Source organism: Pseudomassariella vexata, assembly GCF_002105095.1.
Source record: "Pseudomassariella vexata strain CBS 129021 chromosome Unknown BCR38scaffold_4, whole genome shotgun sequence".
NCBI lineage: Eukaryota > Fungi > Ascomycota > Sordariomycetes > Amphisphaeriales > Pseudomassariaceae > Pseudomassariella > Pseudomassariella vexata.
The window spans coordinates 124,229-150,560 of NW_024467959.1; the positions used below are offsets into that span (position 1 = coordinate 124,229).

Genomic DNA, 26,332 nt, shown 5'->3' on the forward strand with positions numbered 1-26,332 from the left:
TGAGCCTGACTCTGGAATACCACCAGATTCTCCTGCCATTAAGTGATTGCAATATTCAACTTGGGCTGTAATATTTGGGCTATTCCTGTGTCTAATAGTACCTTTCACAACGAACTTATTATTGTACTGAACTGGGAAAGTACGCTGAAGACCTAGCCACGTGATTTGCTACACCGTCTGGGTTAACATGGGAACTTTGTGTTGCCATCATCAAGGCGATATTAAGTTTAATATACTCCAGCAAGCGTTATTTCATCTATTACTCATCATTTTCTCAAGTTCCCTTGCATGAAGCCATTGTCTATGTATGGGATAAAGCAGATGATTACACATGCAGGGGAAAAGCTCAGGACCTATAAATATCGATCAAATCCATATGGCACGACTCGTATTAGACAGGCAGCCAGCATTCGTCTACTTCCAGCCAATTTTGCATCCCGTCAGTATTACTAATTGCAATACAGATCCTTCCACCATAGGCCAACTTCACTCCCAACCCAAGTTAAAAAGAGAATGTCCACCAAGCATTCATCCTCCAGCGACGTCATAGCTGCCAAGAGCAGCAAAAAGGGCGGTTCATCCCCCGATTCTTCCTCCTCCGAAGACCAGTACGACCTCCAAAGATTTGTCACTGCCCATAACTAAAACGGCACTTACGCCCAAGCCCTCAAGGAGCTCAAACGGGGGCTCAAGAAGACGCACTGGAGTTGATTCGTCCTCCCACAATACGCTGGACTTGGCAGGAGTGTCATGGCCCAAAGGTACGCCATCAGCACCGTCGAGGAGGCAGTGGCGTATCTGGAGCACCCGATCCTGGGCAAGCGGATCCGGGAGACGGCACAGGCGGTATTGGACAATCCAGCTAAGAGCGCGATGAAGATGCTGGGGGATCCGGATTACTGCAAATTTCAGTCATCGATGACGCTTTTCCGGTACTCTGATCTGGATGAGGACAATGTTTTTGGGAAGGTGCTGGATCGATTTTATGAGGGCAAATTGGATGAGAGGATGTATGAGTTGATTGAGGAATACGGAGAGGAGAGGGAGGAAGTGGAATAAGAGGATAGTAAGGAGCAGACGTAAAAGTAGGTATCGACGGATCTGGTTTGGCTGTCTGGCCCAGTCATAGTCTGCAAAAGAAAATAAAACAATCAATTTATGGAGTTTTGAATAGAATAATACAACCCGTTAGGGCAATTAGTGATAAATCCCTCGAGTCCCTTTGATATGACCTGCTTCGGTCCTTGATGATCCCCTAGTAGCAAATGATTTCCCTGTAGCGTTGATGTAGTCCTCAGAAACTCTTCTTGAGTTCCTTACCATGAGCTAGTTCAACCCTTCATGATCCTCTAATTGCAAGTGATTTCATCGTATGGTCGATGTAGTCTTCACAAGCTCGTTCCTCTGGTTCCTTTGCCATCACCTGCTTCGCCCATTTATAAGCCCCTACTTGCAAGTGATTTCCCTGTAGCTTTGATGTACTCCTCACAAACCCACCAGAATCTACTGATCTGTAGATCAAATTTTCTCGCCGTTGTTATCTTCGCCTTCTTCTTCATGGTCGTCTTCATCTTTGTCTTGGCCGTTGACGAGTTGTTCTTGGTCATTTTGGTTTTGGTCGCCGTCATCTTGGGTGTAGACATTCCACCCATTGTTCTCTAGCGTATGGTACCATCCGAAATAGTCCTCGTTCACTTTCCAGTCCCTGCTGCTGACTGGGTTATTGATATCATCGTGTGCCGTTGACTGGAAGCCCTGGTAGCCGGGGTCGCAGGCCTTGTCGCACAGGCTCTTTACAACCGTACCACATCCCTTGAGCTTCTCCCGCATTGTGTTTGCCCACCACACGTGATCCTGGCCCGTGAATCTGACCACCCGAAGCTTCTTGCTTGAGAGAAGAAGGGGGCCCAGGATTTCGGCAAGCTTCCGGCTCGATCTCTCGCTGATATTGCCCCCGGTCGTGTCGAAGTGTAGAAGCTGAAGGTTCTTGGCCGCTCTGAAGACGTACTCGAGGAATTCTCGGATGGGTGGGCAGATGGTTTGCAGCCACTCGATATGCAAGTCGCGAATGTGCTCCGGGCGGAATCTTCCGGGCGAGATAATATCGATTTTTGTGTCCCAGTCTTCCAAGTATCCTTTACCCTCGAACATCATGAAGCAAAACTGGAAGAATTCGGGTTTGGCTTCCTTATATACTTCTTTGCAGGTTCTCATGATAGCGGGAAGGTTGCTAATCCAAGGGTTACGATCGTATTTGAACGTTGCATAATCTTGCTCGTCGTCATCTGCATAAAGTTCCCAGGGTGTATCGTCGTGGCGCCATACAATCGTACGGCTGTTGTCATAATGGAAGTCGCTCCAATTGCGCACGCCGTCTTCATCTCTCGGTTTGCCGGGTATGTAGTGTCTGTACATATCGAGGGCAAGCTGGCAGTAGATCATCCGACGTAGCTCAGTCGGGAGTGACATGAATCGACCAGGCTGATTCTTGCGCAGTCCCCCCTTGGGGAAACCCTTTCTGAGAGCTTGATCTATGATGGTATGTCAATAACTGGTAATGCTGACAGCAAGGGCACTTACCATAATCGGCGATGGTCTTGACGTCGGTCCCTCTTAGCGTTCTGCCGCCGATATTGTAAACTCTGTCCGCGTTCTTGACGTCACTCCCTGGGTCGGTTCTGCTGTTGGATGCCCGGGTGTTGCAGTCGATGTCTGGAACCTTCTTGACGGTCTCCATGTCGGTGATGGATGAAGATCCTAATGCGTCTCCGGCTACGATGAGGAAGAAGCAGCAATATTTTGCATCGACGATACTTAGAGTTGCACTTCGAGAAAATTTGAGGTCTCAAGAGAGGTGAAGGTAACCGGGATGCAGGGTGCAGATATTGCAGAAAATTATAACTGATTGTGTGATGAACTGTGTATGGGTGCGTCGCGCATTCAGAGAAAGCTGGGGCTTTTCTTTTGCGTTGAAGATACACCGAATTGTTCTTCGGAGAGGTTTAAGTTGGCAAGAAGTGCAAGGACGACGACTGTGGTGAAGTGCAGACCTTGCGGGAAGTAAAGACTTGATATTTTGATGAATTGTGTACGTGGGTGTTGCCCCGTCAGAGCAAGGGTTAGTGCTTTTAAAAACCTTTGAAAAATTTGACGAGGATCACGAGGATCGAAAAATGCAAAATTGTGTGTTTGCGTCTGGGTCTTTGTGGCCTTTACGGGACAGTACGGCGATCAACCAAAATGGAGGCCTAGGCTCAGATCCGGGACCCTAATTACTTGAGCTCGGTGGAAAAGAGGAGAATGTGTAAGTAGTTGTGCAATAATGGCTAAATGTGTCAAATAACTTGTTCGCATGTGGGTTCAATAACCTGCTGCTTCCAATTTCGTCTGGTCTCACCTATGTCCACGCCGTTATTTGGCTCGTAGGAATTCGTCTGCCCTGGAGGCAAAGACTAGAGACTTGGCTCACTACGAGCTCGAGCAGCCTAGTATGTGCTGTGTTGATGAGGCTCATAATCATTGCGATCATGCTACCGATGACGTTACGACCACACTGCATTTCGCTGACAGAATGACTATCGTCAGGTCTACATGGAGCACCTGGAATGGAGGGAAACTCTAGCGGCTTCAAATGCAGAACACGACAGAGAATATCTGCAGTAAACCCAGGAGATCTAGACGAGCATGGGCCAGCGTAGGGCGCGGAACTGGTATGTAATAACTGTGAGTTGTCCTCCGATGTCACCAAAATTTTCATGATAATAAATGAATAGATCATGTAGGCGGACAATCTTGGGATATAGCGGACCATGGATGCTGTGGATATCGTATCGGAATACAGAGGTCAGCTGCGTGCTACCAAGCGGCAACACCGATGAGGAGCATCTGAGCATCATACCTGGAATCAGAAAAGTCCCTCCGACTCCGGCAGTTGCATCGAAAGTCATAAGTTACTGACTATACCAGCCCGGCCCCTTCACTCCTCCCCCAACCCCCAAGGCAAAAATTCCGTCCGACGAACCACCTTCCCGTCGTCATCCCTCATCATAAAACTCGCCATCATGCCCTTCACCACCGTCCCATCGGCCCCGATCATGACCTTTTCATTCGGACTCGACGCGAAATCCAGTACCCTACTCTTCAGCGGCGGCATCGCCTCCCAGTCCACCTCCACCTCTTCGTTTTCCCCACAAGGCTGATCATCCATATCAAGCACCAAATCATGTTCAATCTCGACGATCCGCCGACCGACAGGGTACATCTGCCTTACCTCCCATAGCGTCTCCCGCGCAATACCGTAATTTCGCATCAGCGCCAACGCCTCGAGTCGCGTGGGCAGGTGCCGGCATTTCATGATGACGAAGTAGATCATGGAGAGGCGGCCCATTTCAAAACTGAACACGGCACTTGGTTTCACGGTAGTGTCCCCAATGCGGACGGGGGCCAGTCGCGTCGCACGACGGACGATGGAATCGAAGACCGGGGTGTAGGCGTCGTACTTCGTCTCGTCCGGATCGTTGGCGAGGTCGGTCCAGATGCGCGCGACGTCGTAGCGCAAGAGAAGGTTGCAGCAGCCGGTGTCGGTGTCTTCGCACAGATGGAATTTGTTCTGTAACCCGATGAAGCGGGTGTGCCATGCGTCTAAGGATTCTCTAAGGTAAGCTTGGGATGCTTTCAACTCGTCTGGGCCGCGACGCAGTTGTCCGCGTCGGTAATACGGGTCCCCGAAGCGGATGAGTCGTACTGTTCGGTTAAGCAAGCCGTCGTTGAAGTACTGCGCTTCGGCGAACGAGGAGAAGTGGTCGGGAATGGGCTCATCTAGTTCGGGCACCTCGGGAAATTGGTGGATTTCCTCACCGAAGAAAAGGGGGACGACGGCGAGCCGTCGGAATATAGGGGCCAGATACTCTTTGGTCCAGGGGTACGCAGCCATTATCTGCTGTAGTATATCAATGCCGTGCCGAGTGTGACTGATCACCTGCGTCCGATTACCCTGCAAGTACTCGATACATATAAACAAGATACACACCAGCAGGACAAGCGGCTCGTTCTTCACAGTGCGCAGCTTCTTAATAGCAGCATTGTAGTGCCCAAGTGCAAGCCTATTATCACGTAACAGACAAGTGGTTCCCCGCCCGCTATTGAAGTCCTCATAAAGCGTGCTGATGGCGATGATAGAGTGCCGGACGGCAGGCTCGAAGCCGCTGAACTGCATGACGACGTGGGTCCAAAAGTACGAGTCAAAGGGTCCCGAGAGAAAGGACGCAACCCGCTCGTGGAAGAACTGCAGGGCACGGCCTTCGCCAGGCTGGTCGATGGACTGAAAGAGGTGGCTTGGCCGATGGAAGGTGAGGCCCGTGGCGGCGACCACAACGTAGCCGTCGCATTTGCGGCCCGTTGACGTGCAGCGGTGGCAGGAGGGATGCTTTTCGTCGCATTTTACTTTGCGTATTCTGAGCTGGGTTAGTCGATCTTGTAGCTTGCAGTGCCAAATGAAAGTAGGTATACTTCGGTACTCACTTGCATGTATAGCAACCTGTCCTGACCTTGCGGCTGCCTTTGCGTGCCATATGGTCTAGGAGAAAGTGGGTCAGAGAATGAAACTGGTGCTCTTGAGGCCAATATCGAGTCCGAGTGAGCCAGTGGAAGTAGTCTTCACAGATAGAGACGTTGCAGATGGAGATTGCTTTGGGCGCTGGACAACATGAGATGCGGTGAGCTGGTAATAAGTTGGATGTGGTAAAACCTGGAGCTGGTACCTATCTAGTGGTCGGTGGCTGCTTAACAGTGGGGTAAGTCCGACCTGACCAATCATTCATGTATGATTCCCTTCGCTAAAGCTGCAGATGGCTTGCCAACGGTGCTCCTTACGAGACTTGCACATGGGGCTTAGCTGATTATGGGTGCAAATCTTCGGAATCTTGTGTCGTTGACAGATATGAGAAGTCAAGTCGGTCCAATGGGATACACAGAGCTTCTAGGTACAATGTGGGCTGTGACAAGCTGTAGTCATGTTTACTAACGGTCCCCTAGTATCTCGACATGCTTGACACTGCCCAGGCGCGCATGTAGAGACAATAATTCCACTACGGATACCCGTTTAAACCTCCACCTCGCAGCTGAATAGTCTGCAAATCCAACAGTCCCCAATACTTCGTGTTGTACTGCCATGAGGTTGGGCAAACAAGAATCCGAGTACATCAGGCTCCCTACGGCAATGGCATTGCTCTTAGCTAATGCATCATATACCAGGTGCTTTACGAAGCTGAATGCAAGCCAGGTGTGCTATTGACTTCGCTCAAACAATCAGAAATTGTAGCATTGCACATGACAGTTCGTACCTTGTCACTACTGACTGAACCATGGCCCAACCACGATCTTCGCCCGAGGTCTCTCCTTAGCCCACCTTATTAGACCACACCGGCCTCAAGAATAGCAAACTCATCCCTCCCAGAATGAAGCCTCGCCAGCGCGCCCCCATAGGCAAAGTGACCATGGGACTTGTATGCCCAAAATCCGCATGCATCAACACAGGAAACTCCCTCCCCTTCCCGCACTTGCTTCCCTTCTCCTCCCCAATCGCCAAAGCCTCCCCGATAACACTCTCTAGCTCCTCCATCTGCTCCTTAGTATCATATCCAAAGAACCTCCCAAATAATAGCCCCACAATCTCCTCAAACACCCCCGCCGCCGCGAGATCCGCCATCGCCTGCCTCACCTTTTGCAGTATATAACCCTCGTCGATCGACATTTCCGCCATGGCCGTCTCGACGAACATGATTTTCCTCTTCCAGTCGGGAGTGATCTCTTTCAGGCCCTGCAGGCGCACAACGACAGACAGACAGCCGCCAAAGAGCGGGCCGGTTGCTGTGCCGTGACGGAGCCACTTCCGTTGGGGGGTTGGGGCTAGAGTCTGCACAGCGGTGGAGGTGAAATCGAAGAAGTATCCAGGCAGCCTAGGCGCGTATCTCTCTGACTGCGGGAGAGGACCAAGCGGTTCGGTGCCGGCTTGAGTGATAGCGCGGAATAGATTCTCCACCGTGAACCCCAATGGTTCCGGCGCAACACCAAGCTCTGCAATGGCAGTAGGGCCGTAGAAGGAGCGCAGCCCGGCCTTGGCGGCGAGGAACCAGTGCAGGGTGCTTATATCGCTATACCCGACAAAGATCTTGGGGCTATCCTTGATAGCTTGGATAAGCTCAGCGTCACGGAGGAGCGTGGGGATGAGCTCAGTGGCGGTGGGGCCGCCGATGGTGCAGATTATGGAGGATACTTCTGCGTCGAGGAAGGCCGAGCGGAGCTCCGTGATGCGATGCGTGATAGATTGAATGATTGTGAGGGAAGGGGTGTTAGGGGCCCAGAAGATTTTGATGTGGAAGTTGTGCGACTCAAGGAAGGATTTAGCGCGGTCTACGGCAGCGGAGAGGGTTTCGTTCGGTCGGGCGGAAGGGGAGATGAAGGCTATGGTATCGCCAGGCTGGAGGGCTCGGGCAAGGATGGGGGTCGGATACATCTTTTGGATGGGTTTGTAGTACTCAGCAGTTTGGTAGATGGAAAGTAGACTAAAGAGTAGACTTGAGAGTGGGCATATTTATCCAATCTTAGCCTCCATCTGTCGGGTATTTCACTGCCCGTTTCTTATTCTCTAGCTAAACTGTGCCGCAAATGTGAAATGATTTCAGATAGAAGGCGTTAAGTGATTGATCAGTAGTGTAGGTGCTAAGATTACCAGCCACTTGGACTTAGCCCAAGAGCCTTCGACACAGCACACAACGACAACAATCAATTGGACCGGTTGCCTCAAGGTCATATTACCGCCACATCAAGGTCACATAACAAGGCACGTGAATATCTGACAAAGGATAAAGCTGCATCTCGGCCATACATAAAATCGCTTTCAAAAAGGCTACCCCATCCCTACTTTTACGCGATAGAATAAATAGCCAACCTACGCGATGAAATAGCAACGCTAATCGCTAAAAACAACTAAATTAGAAGAGAAGCTGATTCTTAAGTACATGTAGATATAGAATTAAAAGGGGTTTTGCCTATAGTTAAAGATATAGAAGATGTAGCTATCCTCTAACTTACGGAGCGCGGTATTGACTTAGGGACAGGGTTTTGAAGTCTTGCTTTGCGGTTTTCGGATGATTTATGCAATAAGTGAATTTTCGAGGATATTTAAGAGCCTGGATTATCTAGGTAGTCATTGTCTGACGAGAGAGGAGAGAGGCTAGAGGAAGAGAGCAGAGAAGAAATAGAATTGAATTGAATGTTCATCCCCTTCGCCTGTTCAGGTCTTAGGTACTTTTGTTGAAGTGACAAGGCTCTTGATTCATCTTCTTGTTACCCTCACCAGCTGGACAGTGCCGTCTCGGCCATGAACTGGAGTACTGACGGTTCATTGACAGCGGGATACGAAACCAACACCACTCTCGTGGCCGGAATTGTCTCAGTAGACCCGGACACACTACGCACTACAAATTCTCGCGAGCTGGGTTCCCCCAGACACCAACTAGGCGCTGGATCTGGTACATATGATCGAGCTCATCCGAGAACGGTACCCTCATCCTTGCCAGTCAATAAGGACACGTTTAATAGTGAAGCGCTACACCAGGAGACGCAAACATATGGCGTCGTGGTGGTGAATAACTTCAATGCGTCCAGCTAATTCTGGCTGAAAAAAATACGGATCTGTTTACTATCAACAGTGATTGGAACGACACGTCGGTTATGCCGGGTGGGCTGGCGCGAATCGCTCGCCGTTATTTCCAACGGCAGCAGTCTGAGCTGCAAGATGAGGTCGGAGGCCAACGTGACTACGAAGACGAACTTAGTGCTCTCGACGGAGACGGGACCGTTGTGTAAGTAAACTCAGGAAACGAAGTTGGCTATTCAGGCGGAGTATGTGTGGTATGTGATTGCGCTGGATAACGACTCGTTAGTCGTCGTGTGGAGGGCGAAGAGGAGATTGTGGGTGGGTTGGGGTGTTAATTGATAATTGGTTGTTGGGGTCTCTGGAGCCGGATGGGAGGTTTAGCTAGTATGGTGGATAAGGAGGGTGGGATGGATGGTTGGTTTGAGTTTGTTCTGGGATTATGAAGTCTTTGTCTTGCGACGAAAAAAGGTTCGCGCACAGTGCTAAGCTGGGACAAACAATGACTTAAGATTTGTGTCTCGGTCATGTGTGACAATTTACAAGCAAATGCTTATCCGATTTGTCAATATCGGCCGAATTCGAGTTTGCTGCTCTTTCTTGATGAATATGGAGCATCAGAGTAACGCCGAACCAACCAACTTCTCTTCAGTAGTATACTGATCTGGTGTTCGAGGAGATTAGGTTAAGGCGTGGTGAAAATATGGAGAGCGGCCACGCCGTCCTTCGGTTTATGATGATGCAGACTATGCCATATATGAAACTGTTGCGGCCAGGGAGCTTACTTTGTTAGTCTTCGGGTGATCAGGGATGCTGCGTTGATGTTGGTTGGACCCAACATCACTGCGCGTAGAAGGAAAGCGGGGTCAGGCCCTGGGTACCTGAATTCAACACAGGAAAATTCGTATTATCTGCTCTGCTGTCCCCTATTGACGTTGCAATGAAGCAGTTCTGAAATTTGTCCTCCAGGATCCCAAGGTGGGCTGCTACGGGAAGCTGCATACAGTCATGTCCATCACGCAAGAGCAGGCGGCACTAGTGCGCCAATACCTAGAGACCAAGACAGTCGGAACCATCAACATATACCTGGTGGGAAAAGAGGATGTAGGCAAGCGCAGCCTATCGAAGCGGGTAACTCGTCCCCAGCCTCAAACCCCGCAAGGCTTCTATTTGCTAACGAGGAAATGGATCATCAGTTATGTTGGGATTGTTACGTAGCCAAATATTACCACACGGACGACTTCCTCTGCGAGAAGTATATCATGATCCAGGGCCACCAGGTCAAGGTCAGCCTCAAAGTAAAGACGGTTGATGCCGAAGGCCACCCTCCCCTAAATTGGCAAGCATGCGCACGTTACCTTGGCGAGTGTCACGCCTGCTTGCTGGTGTACGAAGTCATCAGAAGGGAGACCTTCGAAAGGCTCGACTCGCTTTACGACCAGATCGTGGCCGAGGAAGGCACATCTAGGATACCCTTCTTTGTGGTGGCGCAGAGAACGGACCGATCGAGGCGATATTGGAACGTAACATTGTTGGAGGCGGACCAGTTCAGTGAAGATATCGGTGCCGTGTTTCTATCTTTGTCGGCCAAGACGGGAGAAGGGGCTGGAGAGGACGTGCTGATCGATATAGCTAGTCGTGCGATTCTCAGTAGGGTCCAGCCACCGCCAAGGCCTCGAAATCCGAAGCTAGATATACCGGATTTACGACCTCGGCAGACCACCCGGCAGACCACCCGGCAGCGCGTTGTGCGCACAATGTCTAAGCTGAAGCGTTTGATTCTCCGGAGAAGTAGCCGATCCTCAAACCCCAGAGTTAGGTAGATATTGCTGGATATTCGGCCTAACAAAGGTCAGCCTGCCATCCGGATGTTGAATGGGTATACCACGGGACAAACCACTCGAATATTCTGAGTAGCTGCCGATTGTGAAGTAGGAACTTGAAACCCTGGCACATGTATCTGCTAAGATGTATCAAGATCTAGTCAAAATCTACTTAAGTAAATGCAAACTTGGACCTGCCAGTGACAAACATACAAACGCCACCGGTATGTCTTTTTCATAAATAGCTATCACCACGTTGCGGTCAATATTGTCCTTTGCTACTTACCGTCCGTAAAGGTGTACCAAAGACAGCCAGCTTCTAGATTGTCAGCGACCCCACCGTTATTACTAGAGAAGAAGAGCAGAGTCAGCATCTATAGCCCGAATACGATCACCAGGGTGTTACGACTTACAGTTCTTCAAGCTGCGAATTATCAAATCTCTGCAGGAAGGCCCGTTCGTCCCTAGCGATTGTATAAAATCGTCTTCAGCCACAGTCGTAACACAAACCTTGATCCCCGCGGCAGAGTAGAAGTAGTTGATACTTGCCGAGGCCTACTAATTAGTCCTCCGGGTTGAATTGGCCGAACGCTGCTCTACTCGGGAAACGCACTACTCCGAGTTTGACCTTTGGGTCTATGTGAGCGTGTCGCCACAATAGAGCTGAACATCGTCGTTCCGTGGGCTGTGTGAAACTATTGCCGTTGGGGATCCGTGTAGGAGTCATGCACAGGCCGTGTGCTGGGGACTTCTTGGTCAAAGTCCGTGCCGACATGAAGCCAAGACCAAGACCCCATCCAAGTACTCAATTGGGCAAATTCCTCGTGTTCTATGTTAGTTTGCTTAAATTCAAAAAATAGGAAGAACGGTGAATACAAAATTGTAAAAATATATTGCTGAACAAAGTCTGCGTTGTATACCTCGACGCCGTCCCCATTACTAGCGTCAAAGTAGTAGCGTTGCTCCAAGTCATGGAATTGGATAGAGGGAACCCGTTTGGCCATGAGACGAATACCATTTGATCAGCCGCCTCTTCTCGGCAGGCCAGCTCGGTAGCAGGATTGCGGCATGAGTTGGGGCAGTTTCTTCAAGATGAGTCACGTTGCAGAGTGCCTGATGGAACCTAGATAGAACAGAAAGGCTCAGGGTTACCACTTTGGTTGTATAGTTATTTTAATGGGGGCGTGAATGACTTGCATCGGGAAAGGCTCGAACTTAGTCAATCTGGGCATGAGTCAGGGGTAATTCCCAGAAATAAAGGCCAAACCACTCGTGCTGACAATGGAGTGATGAAGCCACCTGTTGTGCTTTTGGACGAGGCCCCGGTGGACTGAGGCCCAGAGGAGACGAATGTAGGTATCTCACCGGCGGTGTTGGTGGATTTGACCGCTATTGTAGCGACAGTGGTCATTGGCTGTCTATCTGAACATAAATTGTGGTTGTCCCTGGAGGTATGAAGGAAGGAATGGAGCATTTTGATGATATAGAAGACGTGTTTTTTCTTTAAAATGGCGGTAATATGTCAAGAGGAAGAATCGAAATAGGGAACGACACTCCCATTTGTTGCACTAGCCGAATTGTTTACGCCCGTCAATGCACCACAAAATCCGCTGTAGACCAAGAAACTAACGAACAGCACGTTGTTAAGGGACCCTAGTGCTGATAAAAGCCCCATAGTCATGGTTGTGAAGACTAGAAGCATAGAGTAAAGGATTTCTCGAGATAACGAAAGTTAACGAAAGCTAACCCTCGGCGGCTTGGCTTAGAGATATATTAATGCTTATATGTAAGGAAAGAGCCGTTATAGCGGGCCGGTCTCAGCTAACAAGCTGAGTCGGGAGGGATTCGCCCCCGATCCGGTAGAACCCCGGAACCGCCCAGCTTAAGAGGAGAACTCGAGACGCTCGCACCTAGTTTAGATTCTTCAAGAATCAGTCTTGCAATATACGCACCCATACACTGGCCTACTTCTAGCTACCCTTTGCACTACCTGACTATTAATTGTGAGACGTGCGGTATCCTCGTTACATTATAACCCAGAAATGTATCGCCTACAGTAATTCTCATCATGTTTGAGACGTGAAATACATGTTGTCTGGTTCGTAAGACTATTACTGAAGTTATGTAGCTCTATGGCACATTATCTATTACGAGGGGAACTGGCTTTGAGATATGGAATAGAAAAATGCAACTGGTTCCGAAGAGTATTCTCGGTTTAGCTTTTTTCATGGGCTTGGGTTACACAGCCGTTGTAGCTTTGCCAGATGTTGGACCTTCAAGGCTATTACACCAAAAAGTGACAGCTTGTGAGGACATATGGATATGGTCAACTACCTACAATATTGGCTTAAGCAACTCCAACGGCTGTAGTCTGCCACTCAAATCACCTTTGAGTTTCTAAAACATCAAGCTGGCGGCTAATATCGAACCCGGAATTCGTGACAAGCAGCCCCACAGTGTGGCACCGGGATTTGTATTTAGATGTGGAAAACGGGCAAGTATGTTGGTCGTGAAGTGATGGCTATGGTAAGAATGATATTGGACGTCACAAATCGCAGCATGCAAAATTGGCATCCGTGCAAAGCGATTTGAGTTTCGGTCTTAGAAAGTTGGAGATTTATATGAAGGCCAAAAAAGGATGTTTCTTTTTCTTATTCTATGATGATTACTTCTGGTTTTGGGGCGGGGTTTTGTAGCCCTGTACTTGGCCGTACCTTCCCACCTGTTGGGTACTACAAATTCTTATCCATAACTTACTCGCTGATTCTGAAGATAAATTTCTACCATTGACGGAAAGGAAATACTGAGGTGGTGGTAAATTTATTTGATAGATCCAACTCTCTAGGTTTGCGATGGTCTAAGTCGTAAGATACTCTCTGAAATAGGTATCAGTGTTAATGGGAAGTGATATATAAAGAGCACCCGCTGGGCACGACCCAACAGCATTGTAAAGAGTATGCGAGCAGTTGAGCTTGCCAGGGAAGGGACGTGAGGATATTTCAAACACATGATATCACGAGCTCTAAAGTACCGGAAAGACGTCGCTTCAGTAAGACTCTTGTTACTCCAACGAAAGAGCTGCAGATCGCGTCCTTAGAAGAGAAATAGGGAGAAGGAAAAAAATGAAAATTACTTCTGTGAGAGACGCATACCACAGCGTGTTTACGCTTATTTATAACTTATTTCAATTCGTTGCAACCTTACAAGCCCTCTCATTTTTTCAACTGCACGGTCCAATCACAATCCGGCAACGAACGTTATAACGTTACTTACAGTAAATAATACAAAGAGCAACAGGAGAGTTTCATACAGAGTGGCCACAAGACCGCAACGGCAGGAAGTAAGGACAAAATGCCTCTTCAGCATCCAAGTCACTTAAGGACAGACGGGATAGGAGATGCAGTAAGAAAAGAGCATAAAATAAATAAAGCGAAAGGCATTTGAGAAAATATGCAAAAGGTACAAAATATGCAAAAATTAAGGGTCTGGCCGGGGATTGAACCCGGGACCTCGCGCAAGCAAGCTAAGGGTGAACCCTAAGCGCGAATCATACCACTAGACCACCAGACCAATCATATGTTGCTGTTGTTGAAATGAGCCGTTGAAAATGGTATTATGGATCGTTCTTACGTTTCGTAAAATTTGGCGAATGGATACGATCTATTTGGGGCGCTGTGTGGGTTCAATACGAAGAGTAGATTGCGAATTTCATAGATGGGTGGGCGACAATGCGTAAGGAAGGGGCTGACAAGGCTTGTGGCTGTGCATGAAAACCAACAACCAATTTGAACTGTGGTTCAGACCCCGAAATATGTGGGTTTAATTGAGTTTCGCGCGACTTGGTCTATATCTTGGGTAGTGTCTGAGACGCCCACATCTGCCTACAATAGGACTTTGACTGAAACTTAGAATCCATTGATTTCAACCCACAGTGTATGGGTGAGAGTACAAGCTATGAGATTGGGAACGGATTCTGCAGTAACTAATAACAGCTTTTGCTGAAATCGTCTTACGTGTCTATATGCAGGGTAATGCACACATTGCCTCGACTTTGACGGCCTCATGCTCATCCTCACTTCTCCGGTGGGGTCGACTTCATTGGATCATGGCCCAATATTTCAACATCATTACCCCGAAACTGACGTTCGCTAGCAGTAATTCCTAGTAATGGTCACAGCACATGCAATGCCATGTATCCCCCCGCATCCCCCGCTTTCGTTTTCCTGATCCCCCGCAATACCAACCGGTTCTCATTAACGGCAGATGTACTGGGAAAAGGCGCAAATGGGAAAATTCACGTCGGACCTGTTATAGATTCCATGACAGAATAGCATCATGTAGGATCATGTAGCGCTTATAACTTGGCGAGGCACTGGGAAACTTCTGGACCACCTTCTGGCTAATAAAAAGCTGTACGACAGCATGGCATGGTAATGTATGCAGTTGAAGTAGACACCATAAAGGGTAGGTGCGGGGGCCCTAACCGCTAGGGAAGGAGTGTACCCTTCAAAGCTTCCCACTACCATGGAGGGGTTCCTCGGTGGGTGATAGGATACAAGGGAGTTTGGTGAGCTGAACGCTTTAATTCTCATTTTCGGTCCTGTGAATCGCATGAGGCGTCGGGGACAAGAGCGTCGTACTGTACATGCCTTATCCACCGGGGAATAACTGGCTGGCCCAGTTAAACATAATTGAGATCAATAGTGTGTGAGGTCCCAAGATCCATGTTGAGGGGATGTTAATAGGCAAGTCCCGGCAAGACAACCGGTGTGCGGCACCAGTAGTAGCGAAGTATTTTTAAGTACATATAGCCCAGCCCAGCTGAGTTTGTAGATGCTTCTCGTGTATTTCTCCACCACCCGTGGACCATTGCAAGAACCAGAAAGTGACGCTACGATGGTCTCGATTCTGAGCTGTATTGTGATTGGTCTTGCGAGTCAACAAGCTCGCATCGCTCGCGCGCAGGATGTCATCACCTCCGACGACTACTTTTACGGTCAATCTCCGCCAGTGTATCCATCACGTAAGCATCCCTCAGTCCTTCAACCAAGCCATGGAGCGAAGGCTAAGTGACGCTGCTTGGCAGCTAACGGAACGGGATTGGGCAACTGGGCCGATGCCTATATCAAGGCACGAAATTTCGTGTCCCAGCTTACTTTGGAAGAGAAGGTTGGTACGGTATATTTGTTCTCTGATACGAACATGCTTACACAAAGTAGGTGAACCTGACAGGTGGTGTTTCCGAAACTTCCACTAGTTGCTCCGGGAGCATAGCGGCCATACCTCGCCTGAACTTCCCAGGAATGTGTCTGAGTGATGCTGGTAATGGCGTACGCAGTACAGACTTTGTCAGTGGTTGGCCCAGTGGCTTGTCTGTGGGCGCCAGGTGAGGTACAATGATCCAACATAGACAATCGCACACTGACTCGACTGAAAGCTGGAACCGGGATCTTGCGCACGCCCGCGCCGCGGGCATGACGTCTGAATTCCGGCGAAAAGGAGTCAATATTGCTCTTGGTCCTGTCGTGGGGCCCCTCGGCCGGGTCGCGATGGGAGGGCGTAACTGGGAAGGTAAATACCGTCTTGCATCACTCTGGTCGTATTGTTCTGATCTGCAGTAGGATTCTCGAATGACCCATATCTATGCGGAGCTTTGGCATATGAGACTGTCGTAGGGATGCAATCGACAGGTGTAACAGCCAGTGTCAAGGTACGTTCTGCACGCAGAATTCGAAATTATGCAGTACGGACACTGATTTCTTGGAAGCATTATATCGCCAATGAACAAGAAACGAACCGCAACCCTGAGGCTAGTGTAGGGGCAGTTTCTTCCAACGTTGACGACAAAACCATGCACGAGCTATATCTCTGGTACTTGGCCATACCGAAGAGGAAACAACTCTGATCGTGCAACTAACCCCAATAAACAGGCCGTTCCAAGACGCAATACTCGCGGGCGCCGGCAATATCATGTGTTCATATAATCGATTGAATAACTCCCATGGCTGTGCAAACAGTAAATCACTGAACGGCATCTTGAAGACAGAACTCGGATTTCAGGTACGATAAAGAACCCGCCCGATGGATACTAGCAGGACTAATGATGTAGGGTTTCGTCGTGAGTGACTGGGGCGCACAACACGCTGGCGTAGCAACTGCCCAAGCTGGACTAGACATGGTGATGCCTCGTGGTTCTGCATTCTGGGGAAACAACCTGACATTGGCTGTCAAAAATGGGTCGTTGTCCGAAACCAGAGTGGACGACATGACCACAAGGTAAGCTACGAGGAATCCCGAGTTTAGAATCCAGGAGAAAGCTGACGAAAGAAGAATCATTGCGATGTGGTACCAATTTGGCCAAGACGATGCCTTCCCAGAGCCTGGTGTGGGAATGCCATCAGAGCTCAGTAGTCCGCACGAGGTCGTTATCGGCACTAACAGTTCTTACAAGAGAGTTCTGTTCGACGGCGCGGTAGAAGGGCATGTCCTTTTAAAGAATAAAGACAATGCACTTCCACTCAAAACGCCGAGAATAGTCTCTCTGTTTGGCTACTCGGCTAAGGCTCCAGACCGCTACACCACCGACGAAAATATCGGAAATGAAGCACTTGCACCAGAAGACATCTCAATTATGGAGACTAAGTCAAATATCATCTCCCAATACGCATCCAATGGAACCATAATCAGCGGCGGCGGATCAGGCGCCAACCAATTTCCTTACATGAGTTCCCCTTTCGAAGCTCTTAGCCAACGGGCTTACGAAGATGGAAGTTTTCTCTACTGGGACTTTCACAGCTCCAACCCCACAGTCAATGCACAGTCAGATGCATGCATAGTTGATGGAAATGTTTATGCAACCGAAGGGCAGGACCGCCCTGGGCTACACGATGATTTTACAGATGGTTTAATTCTCAATGTCGCTTCTGTGTGCGCGAACACGATTGTCGTGTTCCAGAACGCTGGTGTTCGTCTTGTTGACCAATTCATTGATCATCCTAATGTTACTGCTCTCATCTTCGGTCATGTTCCCGGACAGGTAAGTGCCAAATGTGATGCGTTACAGTCATTGGAAGTGATCATATATTGACACGATGTGACAAAACAGGACAGTGGCCGAGCCCTCATCAGCATCTTATACGGCGACTCTAACCCCTCCGGAAAACTCCCATACTCCGTCCCCAAGAACGAATCTGATTACGCCGGCCTCGACACCCCGGATCAACCCGAAGGAATCTTCGTTAAATTTCCCCAGTCCAACTTCTCGGAAGGCGTCTACATTGACTACCGCGCTCTCGACGCCAAGAACATCACCCCGCGGTACGAGTTCGGATTCGGGTTAAGCTACACCACGTTTTCCTTCTCGGACATCAAAACCACACTTAGTAATAGCAGCACCGCGGCATACCCCACTCAACCTATAGCTGTTGGTGGACAGAAGGACCTATGGGATATACTTGCTACTGTCACCGCTACTGTAACGAACATTGGGGAAATTACGGGCGCCGAGGTTGCGCAATTGTACGTGGGTATTCCCGGTGGTCCCGCACGGCAGCTGAGGGGGTTCGAAAAAGCGACGATACAGCCCGGTGCAAGTGTTACAGTTAGTTTTAGCCTCACTCGCCGGGACTTGAGCACGTGGGATGTTGTTGCGCAGAAATGGTTGCTGCAGCGGGGGACATACGAGATTCACGTTGGTTCGAGTAGCAGGAATCTGCCCCTGACCACGACTTTACAACTATAATTGTCACGACGTCTCGGCAAGGGGAAAAGACATGAATCAATCAATAAGGTGTCTTAATTGATGAAAATCTTGCGCAGTCCATTTTGGTTGCGGTAAAATTTGCCTTCACCCTACTACGCTAGCTAATCATAAAAGGTTGACATTGATAGTTAGTGAAGTAAGAGAATATAGCATATGATTAACAATAATTATACTTGTTTGATTACTTATTTCTTGAACTCTCTATTACTTTATATTCTCCATAAAATAAGTAATCCTCCTATTTTCGGGAGAAATCCTTCATTATGCTATATTATGGGTCCCGGATATTTGAATTGCCAATTGAGCTTCCATTCTGTACCAAAACACACCCGGTTCGCATGGGTGTCATTAGCTTCAAAATTGATATACTGAATCGATTATCCGCATACGGTTCCGCCTAGCGCGGCTCAGAGTTATAAGAGCCCATAGAGCTGCAGCCAGCTACAAGACCATCCATATTTCCGGCGGTTCTATATTGGGGGTTTCCAGCATCCCGACTTTTGGCGACTGGCTACCACAAGGTTAACCGCTCCAGTATTGACAGATATTTTTTAGTCAGTGAATACTAGAATATTCTGAACAATTCGGCCATCCCGAAAGAACGACGAAGGAAATTGATAGGCACAAAGTATCGAGATTGAGAGATTGAGAGACAGGAAGCTGATAGTCAGTTTCAAGAGGAATAAGAGGGACTGATGTTCTCGAGGGAAGCTGAATTTGACAGCAGTGATGCCACCATGTTGAGGACATCAGCACCACTGCAAGAACCTCTTAATAACGAGGATGCAGAGGACTAAGATGGAACAGAGGGACCAAATTTTTGGAGCAAAACGCCCGCCAAAGCTCAGAATCTGTTACCAAAAAAAAACACCAGCAAGATGACGTATCGAGGAAGGAGAGTATACTTGTGACACGTTTCTTGTTGGATTATACTGCCTTTGCTGAACTCTCTTGTCTTCGCAGTCTGACATATTTCATCTCTCGCACTCTCGCAGTGAACGAAACCCCATTTAAACGATCATGATCCCTGCATGACTCCCTCTTCACCCAGGCGTCCCATGAAAACAACATCTCGTCTGGAGATTAGCCACTTCCCACTCGCACCCGGCACTCCAGGATTTCCATCGACCACGACCAAGTCATCCACGTATTTTCCCCAAGCCGTCACCTCCTTCCCTTGCCACTTTCCCTTACCGAAGTGGATGCCCGTGAAATACGTAGTAGCCTTGGCACTCTTTCCCTCTTCCGCAATCTCAAGCATTTGAGTAGTCAGAGCGTGCTGCGATGTTATAGGACTCAATCTTTTATTTGTCGTCAGCGCATTGCAACCTGAACAGAGTGTACGGCAAGGAATAATCCGACCTCCTCTTGATGGCATCAACCAAGGTCTGCACCCCTTTCATTGGGTCTCGGAACGGGTAGGAGGCGTAGACATCTGTAGTGAAAATCTCTTTAAGCAGATCCCAATCCTGCGTATCTAGTGCGATGCAGTAGCGAGAAATTGTGTTCTGGATGGCGATATAGTCTAGGGGGTTTGCAGGCGCCATTTGGCTAGGAGATGCGCAGTGTTTCTAAGATCAGTATGTTGAAGAATTGAAGACAGCAGATGAGCAGGGCTTGTCAGATGGAGGCGGCGGTGACTATTTAAACGCAGTCCTTAGTGTTAATAGTGAGGCAACATCCGACGGACGTCCGTAGCTGCAGTTCGACTTTGACTTTTTGATTTAACTACTTATTCAACATGTTTCACGATATGTTCAGTGAAGTTCTGAGTAACTCTGGAGCTCAAATGTTTCGACTAAATCAATTATTTTCAAGGGAGGTGTCGTCGCTTTCCACTGGTATCACCTATTCCCGCCACTAGACCTCTATCTTAGTGCCCGGGCTGCTAAGTTTGAAGAACGGCTACAGCTTAGCGGGAAGAGAAATCTGCTTCGCAGCGCGAGCGCTAAAGCGTCACATATACTCCGGCAGGATAGGCTGGCGAAGAGGAAGCAGGCGTCGTAGCTACTCCGACCGGCAGGGTACACTATGGAGAAAGAGGCCCGGGGCTCCGAGTGGATGAGTGAGGAAAAGGAGGTCCCGGCTGCCCTCCTCGGCCACTGGAGGAAGAGATGGTTCACCGGAGCAGAGCATCACGATCGCCAGCGACGCGCTATCGCTGAGGAACCGGAGGGCCCTTCGATGCAGATACCGAAAGGGGGCAAGTATTTCGGCCTGAACCGACTGGAGGCGTCTACGCTGTGCCAGATCAGGACGGAAAAAAAAGGACTAGCAGCCTTCTTATTCAAGACAGGGGCTTTTGGCGTGTATGTTGGAAGGACCGAGGGAACGATTACGGGCCGCTATCGCACCACGGCCACTATACTCTCGCAGAGACCTCACAACGGCAACAGGAGAACCAGTAGTTAGTAGGACTATTGTAAGGTGGCTGCTAGGGACGGGTCGGACAGCTTCAAGGCCCAGATAGCATCGATCTTCTCAGGGGGGACTTTGTTGGTAGGTTGAGAACCAACGTAGTATGGTAGTGAACGCAACGCAGTCGCCAATAGGGCGAACCGACGACGCAGCGTATGTATTTACTCCAGCCATTAGGGCACGGTTTGACATACGGGAGTACTAGTAGAGGTACCGGGGGCTTCGAGCCTACGGCGTATTTAATAATAAAATAAAAAAAAATATTAAATACGCCGTAGGTGTTAACCCTCGGTACCTCTACAAGTACTCCCTTAAGGGGCTATAGATGATATAGCGGGCCCTTAAGCCGCGTCGGGCGGTTATACAGGTAAACTTGTAGCCAAATGACTACTAAACCTCCTGTCCCTCCCTAAGTCTGTGCTACAACCCCTGCCTGAACTACCGATAAGTGTGGTAATGTGGCACTTAAATTCGTCCTCAGGGGTGGGATGCTGCTGATGTGCAGAAGATGCTCGACTATTTTTTTTGTCGCGACAAGTCGTAGTATCTGCTAATTGGGGTTCTCGTCGAGCGTATACATCTCAACCATACGCTCAAGTGGATAGACCGTAACGTGGTCTAGACGCTCGCAAGAATCGCGGCGAGAGGGGGTCCGATAAGGGGTCGGATTAACGATTCGAATTCTGGACCGGCTGTCGAGTTATATTCCGCCGACGTAGTGCTTGACGGTCGACTGGCTAGGATGCTCGTAATCCTAAACTGCACCAATCTCCCTATTATCGCTAGGTAGGCGAAGTCAACAAGGTGGGCAGCGCGCCGTAAGGGTTGACTAAACCCCCTTGTGTGTCAGCTGCGGGATTCGAACCCGCGACTCGTCACCGACCCAAGTGGGCGAGGCTCAAATCGGGACTTATCTACCAGCGAAGTGACCAACTACACCAGCCGACATAATAAAATAATATTTTCAAGATATTTCATGGCTCGGTACTTGAAGCCACCTCCTTCGAGGCATCCAAATTGTCTTTTAACCGTTTAATATCTTGAGTCTTAGCAAGTCAATGCTTCCCCAATTGCAATTGCAAAATCGTCCCCTAAAAAGCTCCAGCGACCATCTCCCCTCTAACCACTTCAAAAACAGGATCTACCGCCTTCGCCGGACCCCCTTCTGCGCACCATTCGCATCGCGGAAACGCTGAAACGCTGCAACGCATTCCAAAACGACCCTATCCTCAACACCTCACACAGACCCTTTCTTTATGCACCAATGGCCCAAGAAAATTTGCGCGGGAAGCTGCCGACTCGACGATGAGAACTGAGAAGCCAAACTTGGCGACCTCGCGCGCCATGGACTGACTAAGACCCTCGAGCGCGAACTTTCTTGTTGTATAAAAGCCGCTTTCGGGACTCCGTCTTGGCCTTCGATATTGCTGACGTTGACGATGGTGCCAGATTTCCAAGAGCGCATGCCAGGAATCACGGCATGCATCGCGTATAGGGGGCCGTGGAAGTTGGAGATTTATGCGGAGGCCAAAAAGAGATGTTTTGTTTTTTGTCTGATGGCTACTTCTGGCTTGATGCGAAGTTTTGTAGGCCTTGACCCTGCACTTGGCCGTAACTTCCCATCTGTTGGTTTGTAGATGGGTTGTGACTTCTTTATCGCTTTTCAACTGGAAAGTAAGTCAGAAATTGGAGTTCAAGGTGCAAGTGAACCTAAGTAAATTGGGAGGTTAGGCAAAGAACGTAATAGCCTGCATTTTCCACTAAAATGTCCATCTTGCCGTATATGGCCTTTGCGGTCTTGATATTTTCCTACATTCTGGGCTTGGACTTAGTCATGTCCATCTGGATGACCTTGCCATACAGTTTCTCAATATGCTTTACGACCTCGGCTGCTCGCGTCTTGTTACGCACGGCGCCAATGACCTGCCTTCAGAGCAAGGGTCGGACCAACCTCACCAACCTCACCATCCCCACTTGGTTGGCCGGTGGTCAAATTAGTAAGTAAAACGCTGGTGATGTTAATCAACCAGTGATCCTGGTGAGGTCATGTGAGGTTATTAACTTTTTGGTTGGATTTACTGCTAAGAAATGAAGGTATCACCAATCTCGTCGGCGCCCTAATATTTATACCTCTTAAATAGATCATGGAGGATTGTGATGTTGATTGAGCTAAGTTAACCTCCGTCAGGTGTAACGGTAGAATGTTACCTATCTAACTAGTGTACATTGTTACGGAGTCACTAGGGCTCCGCCAGTGGACTGTGTGCCACTAGTCCTCTGTTAATAGATAGTCTACATCTTTTTAGATACTACTAGCGTTAAAGTTAGCCGGCTAGGTTCTCAAATATCAACAAGACGTTCACACATCTATCGACGCTTATTATCTTTCTGCATATCGAGGCTATAGGCTCACGCCCACAATAAAACGGCCTTAATTGTAACGGGGATACTGCAGTCTCACTATAGTAGTCAGTTAGTGCAAAGACCGGCTGGTGGTGCGCCAATATTATGGATGCGCATATTGCAAGACTGATTCTTCAGAAATCCAAGTTAAGTGGGAGCGTCCGAGATCTCCCCTTTGGCTGTGGCGTACTCGGAGTTCTACCGGATCGGGGGCGAAACCCTCCCGAGTCAGCTTGCCAGCTGAAGCCAGCCCGCCATTACGACTCTTCCCTCCAACTATACCCCCTCCAAGGTCGGCTGTCCTCGGTCAACGTTCTTCTTGGAGTCGCTAGGTTACCGGCCCCTTCATGCCGCGCCTCCCTCGTTGGAGCCTCTAGCCCGCCTAACTCCTTTTCGGATTGCTCTTTCCTCTGCTAGATAGGCTAGTAAATAGCGAATGTAGGGCCGGTAGGTAGTGAATGTAGGACTGGTAGGTAGTGCATGTTTCCAAGGGGGCCCGAGCTTCTCTTAAATATCGCCTGCGTTTCTTCCAGACTCCCTTTCTTTCCATTCTAGCCACCCATCGTCTTCCAGCTTCCCATTTCACACCAACCAAACCCAACCATTCCCACGATATCCAGCAGCGCCGTTCCCGTTTCGGGTGGGGAAGGGGGGAGGGGAACGCAGCCTTCCGCTTGGCCAGGTACGACAGCCAGCAGATCCCTGAGATTTTTTGCATTGGCCGTTATGCTTCCTGGGCCAACTCCTTGTCCAAATTGGACATCAACTCCGTGGAAGCGGTCGCTCTGCCGGCCTTTCCCTGTCGATACGACTCCGCGGCCAGCGGCAAATGTACTAAGTGTACCAAAGGCAAGGCAAGTCTGATTATGCCCTGTAAGTCTAAACCCTGGCCCTTCTTGGTGCAAACGTATCGCTAATTAACCACCTGCTTCTCCAGCTGGCATGTGGGGCGATGCCAAGGACCTGGCGGCCATGCTGGCGGACGAGGGTGGCGACAGTGGTGTCGAGGACGTCTATGCTCATACCCGGGCGACCCACATCGCAGTAGTTGTGGCCTGCTATCGCCTGGTAGAGGCCTTCCTCACCGGCGAGAAGTCCCTTCGCAGCCACTTCGGCCAGGTGGGCTCCCAGAAGGATCGCACCGTAAGTTCCTCCTGACGGAGGCAAAGCTAGGGAAACAATGAAAAACGTACTCTTCAGCCTCAGGGAGTACCGGAATGGCTTCGGCCGAGGCCTGGCGAGATGGCGACACTACCAGAGTCGGCGTTGGAGGGTAATTTAACTCTCTATTAGGGCAGATATTTTCAAGCTAACAAGTTGTACATGAGAGACCCCCAGTAAGTCTCAAGATACACATAACCAATAGCGAGAAAACTACGCAACCCATCATTCTCATGGAAATGACCACTTAACGAAAGTGTTATCTAATGCTGGTTCCACGGATAACTGATACGTGACCCCATGGGGGGTTACCCTATAGCTATAGATAAGATAGATAAGAGCTATAAAAGAGCTCTGCCAGGCCAGAATAGCTGACCTGGCATCCTTTCCCAATACAACAATTCACACCCCATATGCACTCGCATCAATAACTATGTCATGATGGATGAAAAAGACTGCGATATTGCACACACAAGAGCTTATCTCAACGAATATGTTCTTGAAAATGAACCTGTCACGATTAGCAGAATTCAGATTCCTGCAATCGCAAAATTTCGAGGAATGGAGGGTCATTGGTTGCGGGTCATTGGTCAGGGAAGACCTTCAAACGCTTACCAGCAAGCTCTATCCAAATTGGCTGCACGATGCGCTAGAGTGAAATCAGTTGTATGGCGGTGGCTGGTTTGTACTTAATTGGACAATACGGCATTCTGGGTCACATTGCGAAGATATGGACGACCATCATGCAGTAGAGCACCAGTTGGATGTATGGGATGATGGCAAACGCGAATGCGAACCTGATCTCAAATTTTCCCGCTTTTTACTGCAATGTCACACTCAGAATATTATATTCCATGGGGCTGTTCCGATTTGATCTTGCATGCGGGAGATCGGGGTCTCATACTGCATATATATAAGGTTAACGTAGTCCACGGTCCAATTGCACACTTCGGCAGATTTTCGTACGCTACCACTTTGACCTGCGGTTTTTCACTACATAACTATGGTTGGTTCTTGGAATGAAAGTGATATGATTCTAGCATTACATGCGCTTTAATCTGATCCAAAATTAAGTGTACGTCGCGCTGGTCAGATCTATAACGTACCTTTTAGAACCCTTGCGTATCGACGCGACGGTAAAACCGCTCGAGCGATTATGCGATCGCCAACGCAAAAGTTGACTCCTTCCGAAGAAGAGGCAATCGTACGACATATAACCGATCTAGATTCGCGAGCATTTCCTCCCCGATTGAGTGGTGTTGAAGATATGGCCAACCGATTACTTCGAAGTCGCGACGCGGGACGCGTCGGCGTCAACTGGGCCTCGAGCTTCGTAAGACGACAACCAGACCTCCGGACGCGTTTAAATCGAAGGATCGACTATCAGAGAGTCCTCTGCGAAGACCCCGATGCGTATCGCGCGTGGTTTGACCTGGTACGGAATACAATTGCGAAATACGCGATCCAGGAGGAGGATATTTACAACTTCGACGAGACCGGTTTTGTGATGGGCCAAATCTCGTCCGAAATGGTCGTGACGACTTCTGATCGGCGCGGAAGGCCTAGAGCAGCCAAGAAAGGAAATCGGGAATGGGTTACAGTTATTCAAGGCGTTGGGTCGTCCGGTTATGCCCTCCCTCCGTACATCATTTTCGCTGGCAAAACCCACCTCTCGTCATGGTACGAAAACAGCCCATTACCGCCTGATTGGGTTATCGCAGTTACTAAAAATGGCTGGACTACGAACGAGAGAGGCGAAGATTGGATAAAACACTTCGATCATCACACCAAGTGTCGTACGAAAGGTACTCATCGCCTATTGATCCTCGACGGTCACGAAAGCCATCACTCGACCGATTTCGAGGTATATTGCAAAGCTAACAATATCGTCACGCTTTGTATGCCTCCTCATTCGTCGCATAAGCTCCAGCCTCTTGATATTGGTTGTTTTCGCGGGTTAAAAAGAGCGTACGGAAAAGAAATCGAAGATCTCATGCGAGCACATATAAGTCATATCTCGAAAGAAGACTTTTTACCGGCGTTTTTAAACGCGTACAACGCAACTTTCACGGTTTCAAATATCCAAGGAGGTTTCCCAGGGGTAGGAAT

The 26,332-nt window shown here is 49.1% G+C and overlaps 9 protein-coding genes and 2 non-coding genes across 11 annotated transcripts; 4 read left to right on the plus strand and 7 right to left on the minus strand.

Annotated features, from left to right (window-relative positions):
* Positions 1 to 523: 523 nt before the first annotated feature.
* BCR38DRAFT_522029 (uncharacterized protein) lies at positions 524 to 1,059 on the plus strand (the record flags this gene model as incomplete). The annotated part of the gene is made up of 1 exon (XM_040865214.1): positions 524 to 1,059. The coding sequence occupies exon 1, from the start codon at positions 751 to 753 to the stop codon at positions 1,057 to 1,059; it is 309 nt and encodes a 102-aa protein (XP_040717622.1). The 5' UTR covers positions 524 to 750.
* Positions 1,060 to 1,160: 101 nt separating this feature from the next.
* On the minus strand, positions 1,161 to 2,737 carry BCR38DRAFT_522030 (uncharacterized protein; the record flags this gene model as incomplete). The annotated part of the gene is made up of 2 exons (XM_040865215.1): positions 1,161 to 2,531; positions 2,581 to 2,737. 2 exons carry the CDS (start codon positions 2,735 to 2,737, stop codon positions 1,519 to 1,521), a joined length of 1,170 nt encoding a protein of 389 aa, XP_040717623.1. The 3' UTR covers positions 1,161 to 1,518.
* Positions 2,738 to 3,509: 772 nt separating this feature from the next.
* On the minus strand, positions 3,510 to 5,723 carry BCR38DRAFT_364114 (uncharacterized protein). Its single transcript, XM_040857212.1, has 2 exons — positions 5,521 to 5,723; positions 3,510 to 5,453 (listed from the first exon to the last, which is right to left on the minus strand). The coding sequence occupies exons 1-2, from the start codon at positions 5,568 to 5,570 to the stop codon at positions 3,977 to 3,979; spliced, it is 1,527 nt and encodes a 508-aa protein (XP_040717624.1). The 5' UTR covers positions 5,571 to 5,723; the 3' UTR covers positions 3,510 to 3,976.
* A 251-nt stretch (positions 5,724 to 5,974) lies between these two features.
* Positions 5,975 to 7,659, minus strand: BCR38DRAFT_425489 (peptidase u61 ld-carboxypeptidase a). The gene has a single exon (XM_040859721.1). The coding sequence runs from the start codon at positions 7,511 to 7,513 to the stop codon at positions 6,398 to 6,400; it is 1,116 nt and encodes a 371-aa protein (XP_040717625.1). The 5' UTR covers positions 7,514 to 7,659; the 3' UTR covers positions 5,975 to 6,397.
* Positions 7,660 to 9,664: 2,005 nt separating this feature from the next.
* On the plus strand, positions 9,665 to 10,479 carry BCR38DRAFT_482630 (P-loop containing nucleoside triphosphate hydrolase protein; the record flags this gene model as incomplete). Its single annotated transcript, XM_040863528.1, has 2 exons — positions 9,665 to 9,787; positions 9,853 to 10,479. 2 exons carry the CDS (start codon positions 9,665 to 9,667, stop codon positions 10,477 to 10,479), a joined length of 750 nt encoding a protein of 249 aa, XP_040717626.1.
* A 3,481-nt stretch (positions 10,480 to 13,960) lies between these two features.
* Positions 13,961 to 14,049, minus strand: BCR38DRAFT_t144. The gene has a single exon. It is a non-coding gene; the product is annotated as a tRNA-Pro (tRNA).
* Positions 14,050 to 15,375: 1,326 nt separating this feature from the next.
* BCR38DRAFT_336825 (glycoside hydrolase family 3 protein) lies at positions 15,376 to 18,220 on the plus strand (the record flags this gene model as incomplete). The annotated part of the gene is made up of 10 exons (XM_040855489.1): positions 15,376 to 15,502; positions 15,566 to 15,648; positions 15,699 to 15,865; positions 15,917 to 16,050; positions 16,098 to 16,189; positions 16,247 to 16,350; positions 16,410 to 16,539; positions 16,589 to 16,755; positions 16,807 to 17,515; positions 17,585 to 18,220. 10 exons carry the CDS (start codon positions 15,376 to 15,378, stop codon positions 18,218 to 18,220), a joined length of 2,349 nt encoding a protein of 782 aa, XP_040717627.1.
* Positions 18,221 to 19,259: 1,039 nt separating this feature from the next.
* Positions 19,260 to 19,788, minus strand: BCR38DRAFT_472526 (uncharacterized protein; the record flags this gene model as incomplete). Its single annotated transcript, XM_040862913.1, has 2 exons — positions 19,260 to 19,542; positions 19,604 to 19,788. 2 exons carry the CDS (start codon positions 19,786 to 19,788, stop codon positions 19,260 to 19,262), a joined length of 468 nt encoding a protein of 155 aa, XP_040717628.1.
* Positions 19,789 to 21,503: 1,715 nt separating this feature from the next.
* BCR38DRAFT_t143 lies at positions 21,504 to 21,606 on the minus strand. Its single transcript has one exon. It is a non-coding gene; the product is annotated as a tRNA-Thr (tRNA).
* A 92-nt stretch (positions 21,607 to 21,698) lies between these two features.
* Positions 21,699 to 22,585, minus strand: BCR38DRAFT_509320 (uncharacterized protein). The gene is made up of 2 exons (XM_040864991.1): positions 22,400 to 22,585; positions 21,699 to 22,263 (listed from the first exon to the last, which is right to left on the minus strand). The coding sequence occupies exons 1-2, from the start codon at positions 22,430 to 22,432 to the stop codon at positions 21,889 to 21,891; spliced, it is 408 nt and encodes a 135-aa protein (XP_040717629.1). The 5' UTR covers positions 22,433 to 22,585; the 3' UTR covers positions 21,699 to 21,888.
* A 1,343-nt stretch (positions 22,586 to 23,928) lies between these two features.
* Positions 23,929 to 24,355, plus strand: BCR38DRAFT_407026 (uncharacterized protein; the record flags this gene model as incomplete). The annotated part of the gene is made up of 3 exons (XM_040858124.1): positions 23,929 to 23,935; positions 24,000 to 24,205; positions 24,263 to 24,355. 3 exons carry the CDS (start codon positions 23,929 to 23,931, stop codon positions 24,353 to 24,355), a joined length of 306 nt encoding a protein of 101 aa, XP_040717630.1.
* Positions 24,356 to 26,332: the final 1,977 nt, after the last annotated feature.

Bases quoted from the DNA above. Each gene is read 5' to 3' on its own strand.
- BCR38DRAFT_509320 (XM_040864991.1), bottom strand. From the start codon at position 22,432: ATGGACATTTTAGTGGAAAATGCAGGCTATTAC. The intron at 22,264-22,399 runs GTTCTTTGCCTA...GTTACGGCCAAG, and splicing joins TGGAAAATGCAGGCTATTAC to TGCAGGGTCAAGGCCTACAA.
- BCR38DRAFT_425489 (XM_040859721.1), bottom strand. From the start codon at position 7,513: ATGTATCCGACCCCCATCCTTGCCCGAGCCCTCCAGCCTGGCGATACC.
- BCR38DRAFT_364114 (XM_040857212.1), bottom strand. From the start codon at position 5,570: ATGGCACGCAAAGGCAGCCGCAAGGTCAGGACAGGTTGCTATACATGC. The intron at 5,454-5,520 runs GTGAGTACCGAA...AACCCAGCTCAG, and splicing joins ACAGGTTGCTATACATGCAA to AATACGCAAAGTAAAATGCG.